The sequence below is a fragment of the Eptatretus burgeri genome, chromosome 18 (genome assembly GCF_056783735.1).
Source record: "Eptatretus burgeri isolate ZD-2024b chromosome 18, Ebu_testis_v1, whole genome shotgun sequence".
Lineage (NCBI taxonomy): Eukaryota > Metazoa > Chordata > Myxini > Myxiniformes > Myxinidae > Eptatretus > Eptatretus burgeri.
In genome coordinates, this window is record NC_140978.1 from 3,819,501 (window position 1) to 3,836,957 (window position 17,457).

General features: G+C 43.2%; 1 protein-coding gene across 1 annotated transcript in view; it reads right to left on the reverse strand.

Moving 5' to 3' along the window:
* Positions 1–17,457, reverse strand: part of SLC6A14 (solute carrier family 6 member 14) — a 110,598-nt gene that overhangs the window by 20,654 nt on the left and 72,487 nt on the right. The window contains exons 8-10 of the mRNA XM_085864028.1: positions 14,735–14,963; positions 14,471–14,596; positions 9,881–9,999 (exon numbers count right to left, since the gene is read on the reverse strand). Coding sequence (XP_085720154.1) covers positions 9,881–9,999; positions 14,471–14,596; positions 14,735–14,963 — 474 coding nt within the window. The remainder of the gene's footprint in view (positions 1–9,880; positions 10,000–14,470; positions 14,597–14,734; positions 14,964–17,457) is intronic.

Below are 17,457 nucleotides of genomic sequence, written 5' to 3' on the forward strand. Positions count from 1 at the left end.
TATATATATATATATCTGTCTCTGTGTCTCTCTGTGTCTCTCTCTCACATAAGATTTCTATGCAATCATCTCACTTATAAATAATATTGCAATTAAAATGGTGACATTCAGGTAGATAGTTCGTTTAAGTAGTTGGAATGGCCCGTTAGTGTTAACATCTGAACTCATGGCTCAGCTGTGCCCAAAGGAAATGCCACCCACAGCCATTTTCTACATAAGAAAGTAGATGAAGATGAACCCATGACTGGTGATGTCGGAAACCTCGGTTCACATCCTATACATATCATGAATGGTTATTGTCAACGAATGTCCTTGTAATCCATGAACAAAGTACACTGATGTCTACTGATGTATTTGTTGTGTATGTGGTATCTATGTATAAGATCCTCCATGAGCTAAAATTGACGTCACTAAAATAAAAGGTCATAGTTATTTTAAGGATGTGAATATAACATTATTGGGCCACGCAGAGGAAATATTAAATGACAACCAATTGGTATTTTTATATTGTAGGATCGTTTATTATTAATTTATTCCTGCCTTTTGCAATCAAACTGTATACTGTATGCTGGTCTGAGGATATGCTGAGACATTTTACCATACAATTGCATGAAGTGCCCTATAGCTGGTTTGAAGTGGTTATTGCTTAAGTCAGCCTGCCAATTGGTGAGCTAGTTGAGATGAAGGCTTGGGACAAGCACGAGAGGATTTAAGTAGACACACTGGTTGGGTGAGATAAATGTTGAAGAAGAAACAGAGATACAAGTTATCAGAGTAGCGTCACGGCACTACATTCAAGGCAGAGATAGATTTGGAGTAAATATTCCAAGAAGAACAGTCTGCATCATCTACTTCTTCTTTTGTATGCAGCACAAGGCTGCGGGGTAGCATCATTGGCTGAGAGCACGGCTGAGTCACTGACTCAATGCCCTCTGCAGGTGAGGGGAGAAATTTGGAATTCGTTCAGGGTGCCGGAGAAAGCTCGCCTCCTCTTCGCGAAGGACACCGTGGGATTCTTAATGTCCACCAACTAATATCGGCAGACGGAACTCCCGTTTAACGTCCATCCGAGGGATGGCACACCCATTTATGAATCACCCTACCTGTGAAACCCCGGGTTGACAATTTATAGCTGGTTTGGGATGTGAATCCACATTAAGATAGCTTCGAGGTGAGTGTGTGTACTTCTAGGCCAACCTAACAGCCCTGCGTGGGCAGTAAAACAATGGCTTTGAACCGGCTGAGTGCCTGAGTCCTGCCGTTCTTTCTTGCTCCAGCTCGACTCATTGCTGCACTTTGTTTGCTGTAGATGTCCTGAAGACTCTCCAGCCTGCCTACGGGTCATCCTCACAGTGGATCTTCCAACAGCCTTGGCTTTCATCATCACCCATCCCTCAAATTGCTCATCCTTGCTCTCACTCCTAACAGTCTGTGCTTCTGTCGTGTACTTTTCATTGGTGCCAACTTGTTAGTACTCTTACATCGTGAACTTTGTTCCATTTACTTGTCCAACAATGGCAATAGTGCAGGCGTGGTTTTTATCTTGTTTCTAACCAATCATTTTGCTCGACATGAATATGGTTCTCAAGGACCTCGCCCTCACATGTCGAGGGGAGGAAGAAAGGGCTTTTCCTTCTGGTGGCTCGCCACTTTGCACCCTCATCTCAATTCTTGTCTGGCGGCTCGCCATTTTACACCTTCATCATAATTATTGTCTGGTTGCTCGTCATTTTACACCCTCATCTTAACTATTGTCTGGTGGCTCGCCACTTTGCACCCTCATCTCAATTCTTGTCTGGCGGCTCGCCATTTTACACCTTCATCTTAATTATTGTCTGGTGGCTCGTCATTTTACACCCTCATCTTAATTATTGTCTGGTGGCTCGTCATTTTACACCTTCATCTTAATTATTGTCTGGCGGCTCGCCATTTTACACCTTCATCTTAATTATTGTCTGGTTGCTCGTCATTTTACACCCTCATCTTAACTATTGTCTGGCGGCTCGCCATTTTACACCCTCATCTTAACTATTGTCTGGCGGCTCGTCATTTTACACCCTCATCTTAATTCTTATCTGGTGGCTCGCCATTTTACACCCTCATCTTCATTCTTGTCTGGCGGCTCGCCATTTTACACCGTCATCTTAATTCTTATCTGGTGGCTCGCCATTTTACACCCTCATCTTAATTCTTATCTGGTGGCTCGCCATTTTACACCCTCATCTTCATTCTTGTCTGGCGGCTCGCCATTTTACACCCTCATCTTAATTATTGTCTGGTGGCTCGCCACTTAACACCCTCATCTTCATTCTTTTCTGGAGGCTCGCCATTTTACACCCTCATCTTAATTCTTATCTGGTGGCTCGCCATTTTACACCCTCATCTTAATTCTTATCTGGTGGCTCGCCATTTTACACCCTCATCTTCATTCTTGTCTGGTGGCTCGCCATTTTACACACTCGTCTTAATTCTGGTCTGGTGGCTCACCACTTTACACCCTCATCTTCATTATTGTCTGGAGGCTCGCCATTTTACACCCTCATCTTAATTCTTGTCTGGTGGCTCACCACTTTACACCCTCATCTTCATTATTGTCTGGAGGCTCGCCATTTTACACCCTCATCTTAATTCTTATCTGGTGGCTCGCCATTTTACACCCTCATCTTCATTCTTGTCTGGTGGCTCGCCATTTTACACCCTCATCTTAATTCTTGTCTGGTGGCTCACCACTTTACACCCTCATCTTCATTATTGTCTGGAGGCTCGCCATTTTACACCCTCATCTTAATTCTTATCTGGCGGCTCGCCATTTTACACCCTCATCTTCATTCTTGTCTGGAGGCTCGCCACTTTACACACTCGTCTTAATTCTTGTCTGGAGGCTCGTCATTTTACACCCTCATCTTAATTATTGTCTGGTGGCTCGCCATTTTACACACTCGTCTTAATTATTGTCTGGAGGCTCGTCATTTTACACACTCGTCTTAATTATTGTCTGGAGGCTCGTCATTTTACACCCTCATCTTAATTATTGTCTGGTGGCTCGCCATTTTACACACTCGTCTTAATTATTGTCTGGAGGCTCGTCATTTTACACCCTCATCTTAATTATTGTCTGGTGGCTCGCCATTTTACACCCTCATCTTCATTCTTGTCTGGAGGCTCGCCATTTTACACCCTCATCTTAATTATTGTCTGGTGGCTCGCCATTTTACACCCTCATCTTCCTTCTTATCTGGTGGCTCGCCATTTTACACACTCTTCTTAATTCTCGTCTGGTGGCTCGTCATTTTACACCCTCATCTTAATTCTTATCTGGTGGCTCGCCATTTTACACCCTCATCTTAATTCTTATCTGGTGGCTCGCCATTTTACACCCTCATCTTAATTCTTATCTGGCGGCTCGCCATTTTACACCCTCATCTTCATTCTTGTCTGGAGGCTCGCCACTTTACACACTCGTCTTAATTCTTGTCTGGAGGCTCGTCATTTTACACCCTCATCTTAATTATTGTCTGGTGGCTCGCCATTTTACACCCTCATCTTCATTCTTGTCTGGAGGCTCGCCATTTTACACACTCGTCTTAATTCTCGTCTGGTGGCTCGTCATTTTACACCCTCATCTTAATTATTGTCTGGTGGCTCGCCACTTTACACACTCGTCTTAATTCTTATCTGGTGGCTCGCCACTTTACACCCTCATCTTAACTATTGTCTGGTGGCTCGCCATTTTACACCCTCATCTTAATTCTTATCTGGTGGCTCGCCATTTTACACCCTCATCTTCATTCTTGTCTGGAGGTTCGCCACTTTACACACTCGTCTTAATTCTTGTCTGGAGGCTCGTCATTTTACACCCTCATCTTAATTATTGTCTGGTGGCTCGCCATTTTACACCCTCATCTTCATTCTTGTCTGGAGGCTCGCCATTTTACACACTCGTCTTAATTCTCGTCTGGTGGCTCGTCATTTTACACCCTCATCTTAATTATTGTCTGGTGGCTCGCCACTTTACACACTCGTCTTAATTCTTATCTGGTGGCTCGCCACTTTACACCCTCATCTTAACTATTGTCTGGTGGCTCGCCATTTTACACCCTCATCTTAATTCTTATCTGGTGGCTCGCCATTTTACACCCTCATCTTAATTATTGTCTGGTGGCTCGCCATTTTACACCCTCATCTTCATTCTTTTCTGGAGACTCGCCATTTTACACACTCGTCTTAATTCTTGTCTGGAGGGTCGCCATTTTACACCCTCATCTTAATTCTTATCTGGCGGCTCGCCATTTTACACCCTCATCTTCATTCTTGTCTGGAGACTCGCCATTTTACACACTCGTCTTAATTCTTGTCTGGTGGTTCACCACTTTACACCCTCATCTTTATTCTTGTCTGGTGGCTCGCCACTTTACACCCTCATCTTAATTCTTATCTGGTGGCTCGCCATTTTACACCCTCATCTTAATTCTTATCTGGTGGCTCGCCATTTTACACACTCGTCTTAATTCTTGTCTGGAGGGTCGCCATTTTACACCCTCATCTTAATTCTTATCTGGCGGCTCGCCATTTTACACCCTCATCTTCATTCTTGTCTGGAGACTCGCCATTTTACACACTCGTCTTAATTCTTGTCTGGTGGTTCACCACTTTACACCCTCATCTTCATTCTTATCTGGTGGCTCGCCATTTTACACCCTCATCTTAATTCTTATCTGGCGGCTCGCCATTTTACACCCTCATCTTCATTCTTGTCTGGTGGCTCGCCACTTTACATACTTGTCTCACTTCTTGTCTGGCAGCTCACCATTTTACACCATCATGGAAATGATTCACTGACTTGAATTTCATTGGAGTTAAACAGAAATACACTGGAGTTTTGTTGAAGTTCACTGGAGTTTTGTTGAAGTTCACTGGAGTTTTGTTGAAGTTCACTGGAGTTAAACCACATTTTCAGCACTATCTTCAGTGATGCATTTCCTCTCTTGATGAATGGAGCTTCATACCATATGCTGCATTGCGGTTTGCAATCTCCAGTGGGTTTTCACTCCTTTTAACCGCAGGACTTCTATCTTCGTACCCCTTTTGGGGAGCAGCTTATTCCCATGGGCAATGGCCATTTCTGACGCCTGTGTCAGAGTGAATCATATTACTTCGTGGACACGACACCGAATTGGCCCACTGGTGATATGCCATTTCTTGCTTCTTATTCAACTGATGACTGTATTCACCAGCACTCAATCTTAACAACTTATAAGACACCGCTCAGACTGGACAGATACTTATCAGGTCTCGAAGTACCCACCTCCTCAACCTCTAGCAGTACGTACAAGTCGACAACTCCAATTTTCTATACTTCTCTCTTATTATTGTTCTTGATAATCCCCCTTCCCAAATAGATTTTACTCCTTCCCCATGTTCTTAGCTTACCCTGCTGGCTAATAGCATTATAGTTAGTGATTATTCTTGGTTGCTATTCTGTTATTCAGTTTCTCTTGTTGTGTGCCTGGGATCCTAGGATATTTGTTTAGCGCTGTAAGGATCTGGGATCCTTTGCGTAAGGGATCAGGGATCCCGAGTATGTCTGGTGTTGGCTTAATGGTTAGGGTGGGGGCTTCCGTTCCAAGGGTCGAGTTCAAATCCCGCTTTAGCCGTTGAATCAATACCAGGTGGGGTTGCCTCAGCCAGTCATCTTTCTGAGGTCGGCAAAATGAGTACCAGCTTGCTGCAATGATTGAGCCATTCGAGTATCATGTGTTGGAGTGGCGACCCATCCAGAATTGTGCCCAGTAACCCAGGAGACTGCTTTGGCAACACCGAGACTCTGCAGAGAGTATGGTCCCCATGGATGGATGGATGGATGGATGGATGTGCCAATACATTTCTCTTTATAATGGAGATGGTGTTATTTGTTTAATATTGAGCAATTAGGCTCTATATTAAACCATTTGGAAGGGTAGGAGAACAGGAAGCATGAAAACCCCTTAAGCCATCTGTTCTGACGCCAATGTATCATCCTTCTGCTTTGCAGACAGCATATTGAATCGATGAGCAAGTCATCCTTAAAAAAAAATGAGGGTTACGTTTGCTGTCTTGTCTGCTATCATTTATTTCTGGATCCTTTTCAAAAGAGGATATCATTTTATGCCAGGACAAATTCTAAACCTCTGCCTTCGTGTGTGTGTCGTTGATTGTTATCTCCATATACAGGTAGGTGGAACAGAATCTTCCCAGATCTCAAAATATCCGTGTGTGTGTGTGTGTGTGTGTGTGTGTGTGTGTGTGTGTGTGTGTGTGTGTGTGTGCGTGTGCGTGCAAGTTACTGTTACGGATACCTACCAGGTCTCGAAGTATCCACCTCTCAATTGTGGAGGGGGGTGGGGGTGGATGTGTGTACGTGTGTGTGTGTTTACTTCAGTCGAGCACGACTGGTAGTTCACCTAATAATGTTCCTGATAATTGTCAATGAATGTCTGAAACAATTTGGGAGGCTAATACATGTGTATCTCTCCATGTGTGTGTCGTTGGTTGTTATCTCCATATGTGCGTTTCAGAAGATGGAACAGAGTCCTCCCAGGTCTCAATGTATCCACCACCATTTTGTTAAGGGTGGTCACGAATCATGGACCATGGTGTGATGTTTTGTTCTCAAAGTTTTGTTCTGAGGGCTCTTTTGAGGATCATCATCGAGCCCAGGAGAGCTTCTAACTCAGCCTGGTGTTGGTTTAGTGGTTAGAGTGGCTGGCTTCGGATCTTAGGGTCCTGAGTTTGAGCCCCATTGGCTGCTGAATTAACACCTGGTGGGGTTGATTCAGTCTGTCATCCTTCCAAGGCTGGTGAAATGAATACCAGTGTACTGGAATTGGGGCACAGCATCAGCAGCATAGTCATGCCTCAACAAAATGAGAGCTACCTGTCAACCTGCCATAAGCAAGAAGAAGATTCCAACTGAAGTTTGTTTGCAGTAATATTACCATGGATGGTTTTTAACATCTCTGTAAGGTTCTTCTTCATCATTCCTATTGCTCCTATAATCACCGGTACAATTTCAGTGCTCTTCAGCTTCCAGGCTCTTTTCACTTCATTTTTGAGGTCTTGGTATTTGGTTATTTTCTTTATTTCGGCTTTGTTCAGGCTAAAATTGCTGAGTACTGACACCTCGATGAGCAATGCCTTATTTTCTTTTTTGTACCCAAGTACTACATCCAGTTGCAATGCTTGGTTTTCTATGTTCACGATCGATAGGATCATCAGGTCCTATGTAAGCGTTACTTCCTTGTTTTCAATTATCGCTTTTGGGTCATGTTTCCATAAGTTTTCTGGAAATGGAATATTGAGACTTTTGCAGATGTGCCAGTGGATTACTCGACATACCTTGTTGTGCCTTTGGGTGTACAGCTGTTCTGACAGGAGCATTTTACATCCTAATAGGAGGTGACTCGTACTTTCTGTTTCAACGTTGCAGAATCTACATCTGTCCGATTGACTCAGTCCTGCCATTTTCTGAAACCATTTGGTGCAGTATCCTTGGCATTTGGCATTTGTAACAATTTGTTCTCCATCCCAGTTGAGCTGACTTCTCCTTAACCATTCCAAAGAGCATTTTTTTTTATCTTTGCCCAATCTGGCCAACTCCTTTTTATACTTTCCTGCTCTTTTATCGTTTTCCCAGTTGTCAATGTATATCTACTGATATTTTGTTTTATATTTTTCTTTTGTCATTTTTGCAATTGTTGGGGCTGTATTAGTTATTTCGGTTTCATGTGTGACATCTTCCATTCACACCTGTCTGGAAATTTTTTGCTAGGTTGGTTAGGGATACCTTCTCTGGTTTGTTGTTCTCATGTTTGCTTACAAATTGGATTTGGTAGTCTGTTGCCCTTTTCATGTCCTCAGCCATTCCTACTGCTATCACTGTGTACTTGCTTGAGTTTCATTACGCCGCGACCTCCTCGTCTCGGCAGGTACATTCTCGGGATGCACTGATTTTTGTAGAACATTTTGTGGTTGGTTAGGAGTTTCCTTGTTTTGATAACTGGTTTATTTATTTCCGCTCATGGCCAATTTATTATTTCATAGCTACTCTACAATAACGGTATTACAAGTTGATTTATGGCTTTGATTTTGTCCCTTGGAGAAGGAACGTTTTCAGGATCAACCTCTTTCTACGCAGGTATTCTTTGGTAATTGTTTTGCACATTTATTTGTGACATATTTGGTGGCCCTCTTCTACTCCAATGTATTTATATGATGCTTTGTTCTCCAGCTCCTGTATTGTTTTGTTTGTATAAATTTTATGTTGTCCATTTTTGTTGGTCTACCTTGTATGAATGTACACTTGGCACACTTATCTCGGCCAAATTCCATTTGAATATCGTCAGAGTACCGTTTCACTAATTTGAGTTGTTCTGCAAATTTTTTTATCGTTTGGTGCAAAGAGTATTAAAACATCTATGTACAGTGGGTGTCACGTTTCTTGTCTCTTTGGACATTCTCATAATTGACGTCAATATGTATCCATGTCCTTGCTCATGAAGGAGGTTGCTCAGTGGGTCCAAGGTCAAGCAAAATATGAGGGGTGAAAGGCTGTCTCACTGAAAGATCCTGCGATGCAGCTTCATCCCTACTATTTATATCTTTCCTTCTGAGTGCTGTAATATCAAGGTGATGTTCCAGAGCTCCATTGCTTTCTCAATCAGTTTGATTATTTGGGGATTGATCTTGTACAATTGCACGCATTTTATCATCCAGGAATGTGGGACACTATCAAAAGCTTTTGTGTGGTCTATCCATGCTGTGGATAATTTGGTTCTTCTCGTATTGGAATTTTTGAGTATGGCCTTGTTTAGTAGTAGGTGGTCGATCGTTCCGTTACATCCTTTTGCATCACCTTCTGTTCTGCCTCATGGCCTAATTGTGTTCAGTGGAGGTGTATAATTTCTGTGATGACTTCCATCAGTATTGTGCGTGTGTGTGTGTGTGTATGCTTGCACTGCACACACATATGTTTAAAGTGGGGGTGATAATTGCTTTTAGTTATAATTTAACCAGTGGAGAAATGCTGCATACATGCAAATGAGCAATCCTTCACCCGAATCGTTGCCATAACTAGTAATTGTCCAAATTAATTTTCAATTATTTTCCACAACAATTTTAAACTCATGGAGGAACTCCTAAATATGCTACATCAGAGCCAAGAATACTAAGTGAGAAATCACAGCATTTGAACATGAGATTCCAGGATGAGCCAAGTGCTCACATGGGAACATCAAGCAGGAAAAATAGGTGCGCCAAGAGAAGGTGCACAAAGAGGGCACCAATAAATCAACAAAGGTTGGCAACCATGGGGAGGACGAAACTCCTCCACATGAAATGCCTCGCTGAGTGTGATGAGAAAGCCGGTGCCATTGTTTTGATATCTCTGGAACCCAGAGTGCCCCAGGAGGTGGCAGTACTTCCCCCAAGCTCATTGACTGTGTTTGTCTCATCTCACAGTCCTGCGTTGTGTCTCGTGTATTCGTCTGTATGTCCATATGTGTGAAAACTGTGTGTGGCAGCCTTCGATTAAAAACAAATAAATAAATAAAAAAGGGTGAACGGATCCTTCATCGAGTGCTTTTTTTCCTGAAATAGATTGATATTTTTTTTAAAGAGAAAATAATTTCTCACTGGTCAGGATTTTATCCTGATAATCTACATTACCCGTTAATTATGACTGAGCAAACAATTGCTCAAACAACGTTTTGTATAAAACCTACACATATGCATATCATAAAGTTTAAAATGTAAATATCACATTAAACCAAGTAGAACAATACAAATCAAAGGTTGTCAGTATATAAAGTGTTTCTTCATGCAAGGTAGGAAAATCAAGGAGCACCCTTGTCGTGCAGGGAAGCCCAAGTAAGAAGAGGAAGCAGCAGATACAAATGGTCAAAATGATGTGACGGCCTTTAAAAAACTCTGGGAATTCATCCTTCAAAGCAGTGGTGAGGGTCTCTGTGGGGAGAGTCGTGGGGCAGAGTGTTAGTCGGGATTCATTTTCTCCCTTATGTCATATACTGCACAAGCAGTTGCTGCTCTGAACTGGAACACAAGGGTAGGTCAAAGGTCAGTTTTCATCATATCGCTTTTCTGTATAACAGAACACATTCAGGTGTATTCTAAAATATATTATACACAAGGGAATTTCCTACAGAAGGCAGTCATTTGGCCAATCTTGCCTGTGCTCTATCAACACCACATTAATTCAATCCATCAGTTTATTTAAGTAGTTTCACAAGGAGAGGGGGAGTGAATGCTGGTGAATGGGGAGAGCATGAGGGTAAGCACAAGGTTATCACAAGGTTAAAAAAAACAAATGTACATGCAAAATCAATCAAACAAACACATTAACTTTTTTGGCTTTACTTATTTATTTATTTTAGGGGGAGGGGGTGTTATAGGGGGTGAAAGAGGAGTGCCGCAGAGTACAATTACATCAACACCGACAGCACATCAACATTTTCACGAAATCCTCCCACAGGACATCACAATCAGTACACAATCCACTTTTTCTGCTGCAACCACCTATCCAGGGAGACCATTCCATATGTGAACTACTCTCTGAGTGAAAGACTACGTAACACTCCTCTTCTTAACCCTCAGGCTATGGCCTCGACTCGACTCGACTCAAACCTCGACTCAGATTCTGCAACCGGTCCAGACGGCATCAGCCCACGTGTCCTCAAAGCCTGCTCTTCTGCTCTTGCTCACCCTCTCTCTGTTCTATTCACCCTCTCATTTTCCCAAGGTCATCTGCCATCTGCTTGGAAATCAGTAAACATCACTGCCCTGCATAAAAAATGTGCAAAAACAGATCCCTGCAACTACAGACCAATCAGCCTTCTCCCAATCATCAGCAAGGTTATGGAATCCATCATCACTTCAGACATCAAGTCCTTCTTCTTCTCCAATGGCTTGATTTCTGATCATTAATTTGGTTTCAGACCAGGTCACTCTACCATGGATATGCTGCTTCTGCTCTCCCAACAATGGATGGAAGTCCTCAATGACAGACAGGAAATCCGAGCCGTATCCCTGGACATATCACGTGCTTTTGACACAGTCTGGCACCCTGCCCTGCTCACCAAACTCTCTTCCCATGGTATCCAAAGGCCATCTCCACTCATGGCTCGCAGACTTCCTCTCCTGTCGCAGGCACCGTGTGGCCCTCAATGGAGTTCTTTCACCCCCTCTTCCTGTCCAGGCTGGAGTTCCTCAAGGTAGCGTTCTGGGCCCTGTTCTTTTTCTGGTTTTCATCAATGATTTCCCCGACTCTCTGGAAAAACCTCTATTTCTCTTTGCTGATGACTCCACCCTCTGCCGTACCATCGGTCATCCCTCAGACCGGCAAGCAGCAGCTTGTTCGCTCACTGCAGATCTGGATAAAATCACAAACTGGTCCAACACGTGGGACATGTCTTTCAATCCGGACAAATCTCACACTCTCACTATGTCTCTTCGAAAGGATCATTTAGAAACCCCCCCCCCCATCCACTTTCTCAACAATCCTCTGGAGGAAGTCCTTTCTTTCAAGCTTCTGGGTCTCACTATCTGCCTGACCTTTCCTGGGAAAGCCACATTTCAAACCTCGCCTCAAAAGCCAGTCGCCGACTGGGAATCCTCCATCCTGCAAAGTCCTTCCTCGGCCCACCTGAGCCTGACCTGACCACTTGCAAAGCTTTTGTTTGCAGCCTGATGGAGTACTGCTCTCACCTCTGGGCTGGTGCTCCTGCCTCCCACCTTTCTCGGCTTCACGCTGTAGAAACCAAGGCATTTCGGATCATTGGCATCTCCCGCAATAAGGCTGAGTCTTTGGGCCTCTCACTCAATCACCGCAGGTTGGCCGGTGGCCTTTCTGTCTTCTCCAGTCTCCTCTCCAACCTCGCACCTCGCACCTCGCACCTCGCACCTCGCACCTCGCACCTCGCACCTCGCATCTCTCTCTCTCTCTCTCTCTCTCTCTCTCTCTCTCTCTCTCTCTCTCTCTCTCTCTCTCTCTCTCTCTCTCTCTCTCTCTCTCTCTCTCTGTGTGTGATTTGTCCCCACCACATTTCCGCAGGGTGCTCAAGGTCCGCCAACAACCCCCTTCTGGTAAAACTACCAAAATCACGAATCACTGCTCACCTTCACTCTTTCATTCCTCTTTTTTCCCGCCTTTGAAATAAACTTCCTCACTCTATTCATTCCCATTCTTCCCTCCAGGCCTTTGAAACAGCTGTTTACCACCACCTCTTATCATCCCCCATCCAAATCCTCGATCTATTCTACCCCCGATAATCCACCCAAGCCCACCTCATTCAAATTCCCTGCTTTCCTTCCTGAAAGTCCCTGTAATGTCCATGTTCCATTCCCCATGTTCCCTGTCCCACCCCTCTCCCTTCCACAGATCTCCTAATGTCTCTGTTCCCCACTGTTTTGTCCTCCCGCTCCCTCCCCTCTTGTCTCATGTCCCCCATGATGTGCGTTGTGTGTTAGCTCTCACACGAGCCTCGACAAGGTATACAAAAAAAAAGGCTTTCACTGTCTATTCTACTGAAGAGCTCTTTTTCACTTATTTTGTCTATACCCTTCATTATCTTAAACATCTTCATCAGATCCCCTCATAACCACCGCTTTTCTAATGAATAAAGTCCTGTCATTGACAGGACACCCTGGAATCAATTCACTTGCTTTTCACTAAACCCCCTCAATGCTAGCTAGCTATTGTGAACCCTCAGATGTAATGACCAAAAATGTACATGATATTCTCGGTGAGACGTCACTAAATTTCTGTACACAGTGTCAACACTACCTCTTCTGATCAATCATCTATCCACCTGCAAATGCATCCTCTAAACCGATTAGTTTGGTTTATATACTGTCATTATAAACTGTCATATCGGGCTTTCACAGGCAAGGTGATTCATCAATGTGTGTGCCGTCCCTCGGATGGATGTTAAACGGGCGTCCATATGCCGGCGTTAGTTTGTGGCCGTTAAAGATCCCACGGTATCCTTCGCGAAGAGCGGGCGAGCTATTGTCGGCATTCTGAATAAATACCAAATTCCTGCCCCGACTACTGCTGGGAAGGCAATGGCAAAACCACCCAGTATAACCCTTGCCAAGAAACTGTTTTGGCAGCACTGACGCTCTGTAACAGAGGATGGTACATCAGAATCAGAATTTGAATCACCCCTTTCATCTTTATTCTCCTGCTCCAATTTCTGCCCTCATTACAAACCATGTCTTGCTTGTTGCAATGATATTGTGCTCCTCACGATCTACTTTTGATTTAAGCTCCTCCAGCTTGTTATTTAAACTCCTGGCATTGGTGGAGAGCAATTTTAACTTTTCCCTTCCTGTAATCATTTTTCCCAGCATGCCCCTACCTGTCAATTTGTCAGTTACAGTTCATTCATTGTTAGCTCTCCCAGCCTCCTCTCGCCAAAAAAAGGTCAAATTCCCACTATTTCAACCTTGTTGCCCTATTTGAATTCGGCCTATGGCTATAATTCTGGAAATATTCCCTTTGCCCCCAAAATGATTCCTATTGTTTCCTAAATGCAGAAACTTGTTGCGTACAACACTCTTACAAACATTGACCGATGTTTATCACTCCAATCATAAATTCTATTCCTCTTCTTATTGCCGGAAGAGTACTAGAAAACATTACCATATAACCCATTGTTTTCAATCAGCTAATCCTCCACCTGGCCTCACCTGTACAGTAGGTTTACCATACAACCTCACCCAATTCTGCTCCAAGGTTTGCAAACACCAACTCCTCGGTTGGTGCATGTTTCACCATACAACTTACCTTTGACAGATCCCTGATACAGGCGTAAATCGAAGCTACTCCGGCAAACGGACCAAGCTAAAGTCTGAACACAATCTATCTATGGATGGCAGCCGCCCACCCTTTTCCATGTAACAGTATTAATCTGCCAAGTTTCATACTTTTAACCCAAAGTCCACGATTTTGGCAAAACCTTGAGTTTATTGCCCTGCTAATGTTAACCCTGCGAACAATTCAAATGATTTGAGGTAGGTAGGTCAATCCACAAAAGTTCACAGTCTACGACTTTAAAGATTCAATCCCCACAGAGAAAAAAAAAAGTCATAACTACAAAAGGTGGATCAAAAAATGCTTAAACACATTTTGAATAATTCCTGTAATTAAATTTTGCGACTCCAGCTGGAGGTCGTAGCGCACACAACAGGCAGGACAAGTACACAAGACCACTGTACCTTACACAAGTATAAGAAAACAATGAATAAATCAACATGTTATATGGAATTTGAACCCAGTGTTCCCAGCATCACAAGCTATAACACCAAATTGCTGGATCCATCATAATTTTGTGAGTTTTGCCTCAATACTTTCTGGGACATGAGTTTTAACTTTATCCCTAACATTGCATCCTGTTACACATGGTGGAAAACTCACCAATCATGGTAAACTGGCTGTCGAGTCCAAGTGTGAAGAGCATCAAGAAGAAGAGAATAGACCAAAATGGTGATATGGGTAGCTGGGTGAGAGTCCGAGGGTACGCAATGAAAGCCAAACCAAAACCTACAAATGGTGAAATAGAGAATTTAAAACAGCACAATGGACTTATTGTAAAAATCGATCATATTAATACTCTAAAATAATTTTTTTCAGCAACAACCTCAGGATGTCTCAAAAATCTAACCACGACATCAATCCTACCTGAAGCAGCCACCTCAGGCACCGTGGTGCCAGCAACATGGGCCAAGTGACCGATGACCGAAAATATGGCGAACCCGGCAAACACGCTGGTGCCACAGTTTGTGATGGTCACTATGAGTGCATCAAGGTAGCAATTGTTGCTGAATTTGTTGTAAGAAGACAAAGCAATCAGGCCACCACCAGCCGTTGCTAGAGAATAGAAGATCTGTGTCGTGGCATCCTTCCAGACCTGTTCAGGTTGCACGAAAAAAAAAAACAACACCAAAACAAAACCTTCCAGAGCATGTTTGTTGAATACACGATTAATTGTTACAAGGAAGTAAAAACTACAAAGGGAAAATAGAAATAACAAATGCTCTCAAACAATTTAATCAACTGTTTTCATCTGAAAGGATACACATGGTTAAATTCTGAAATGTTTATCACACTAAAATATGCAATTTGGTGTCTGACTGTCTGTCCGCAGTATATTTGGTCGTTACTTATCCCGTCTCAACCAAGCTTGACAGGAGGACGAAGGGGCCACACAATAGAGGTTGAAGCGACTTCATTTGCCCCCCTCCCCAGGGGGGTTTTCTGCCTTTGGCAAAATCTGTGTTAAGGTTACAAGATAGCTTATCATGGCTTCCCCCCCACCCCCCAACCCAAGGCCGCTTCTAATAACAAAAGTAATAACAACAGTAATGATAATCACATAATATTAATGTTATTACAAACAATATTAATGCAAATAACATCACCCTTCCCCAAGGGGTTTTTCCTCCTCGGACAAACGCCATTGTTTATCGTTATAAATAGCTTATTGTGGCGTTTCATGGGGCACCTCTACCAGAGGTAAAATATATTAAAAACCACAAACACGTATGATTACCTTTTTAAACAGTCGCTACTGCTGATTTACACCAAACTGAAAGGGAAGAAACCCGACCTTGAGGAATTGTGCTTTTCACGCTTCCCACAGACTAACGGACCCGAACATATATCTTCTGTAATCCATATAACCCAAAGAGGAGAATAACAGGACTTTTCCTGCCACTCCCATTGGGAACAGGTGTACTACAAAACAAAATCAACTAGAAAGCATCTGAAAATGCAAAGCCTGTCTGCTTTGTATTTGGACCTCTTCCATATGCTAAACGGCAGCTTTGACCTTTTGCCCAAATTCTTAATTTGTCTTCTCCATATTCTCATCATAAGCCTTTGTTGAAAATTTGATGACAAAAGCTAAAAATGGTAAAAAAAAAAAAAAAAAGTTGACACACACACACACACACACACACACACACGTGACTGCAAAACCCCATCTCCCACTATGCAGGGGATGGACTAACTAGAACCATACTTGGTAGAGTGCATACCTCCACCAGGCTGTACAGTTTACGTTTTGTATCCCACTGTTAGGCCCGATCTGCATCCGGACCTGAACTAAAAACGAATCTGCTTGTTCTCGTCACACACACCCAACATGTCCACCAAGTTTCGTCTGAATCCGTTCATAGCATTTTGAGATATTCTGCTCACAGAAAGACAGACAGAGACAAACAGACAAACTGGCGTTAACACATCACCACCGTCCGTCCACCTGAGGTGGTGGAGGTTATAAAAACAAACAAACAAAAAAAAAACCTACTTTGTTGATGAGAACCTATCATGTATTTAATGACAAATATGATCAATTTGGCCAATCTTGTAAAATGATGTCAGCACTGCATTGATGATTCTTGTTGTGGGATGGGGGAGGAGGCGGCAAGGGAAGAAATGGCAAATTGGCCTAGAAACCTTGATTTTAGCTTAAAAAGTCCTTCCAGGATAGTGGAATGATTGCACACTTGCCTTTGAACACTAATCTGTGTTAGATTATTGGCCGGATTATAAACTGTCAGATTCTTGCTTTGAAGGCAGTTTGTTGTCAAAGCGTCATCCCTCATATATGTATATTTAAGCTGGTGTGCCCTCTGCTCGCATTACTTGGTTGATGTAGGTCCCAGCTTGTCCTTCGCGAAGAGTAGGCAAGTTAACCTGTGTTTATGTCGTGTTCACGCCGGTATCCTAAACAAATTCCAACTCTGGCAAGTGGGAGGAAAAGGGAGTTTCTGGCTCACCTGCAGAAATTGGTTGGCTCAGCTGATAAAAAAGAATCAAAAATGTCAGGGCACTACAACAGCTGGCAAAATTGATGCTAAGAAAAACATTCAGAGGCAGTATGATGACACTCCACACCATCATTTTTAGGGTTTGAGTTGGGGGTCAAGGGTTTTGGTGAAATGATTACACACTTCCAATTCCACCCAGGATATGTTGCTCTCCATTACATCTTCTTGGGAATGGCCCTTGAAGATTGCATAATGGACGAAGATGAAGCACCAACATATTGCTTTCAAGGGCGATGCCCATCCCAGGATTTTCTATTTCTTTTTTTCAATCAGAGTTTACGTCTACTCTGTGGGGGACAACATAATCAATAGGGCACTATAAAAGGAGCTGTGCGTGTGCCCATGTGTGCATGCAAGTTCCAGACCCCTCTATAGCTTTAGATCCCTTAACACAATGAAGACCCCTTGAAACCATAAGGCCATTTAGAGCCTCGAGACCCCTTTAGGCCCCCAAGACCATTAAAATCCCCACCGCCCCCCCCCCAAGATCTTTTAAGACCCTTATGACCAATACCCTTTAACACCCCTAAAACCTGAAATGCCCTTTAAACCTCAAAGACACTTATGACC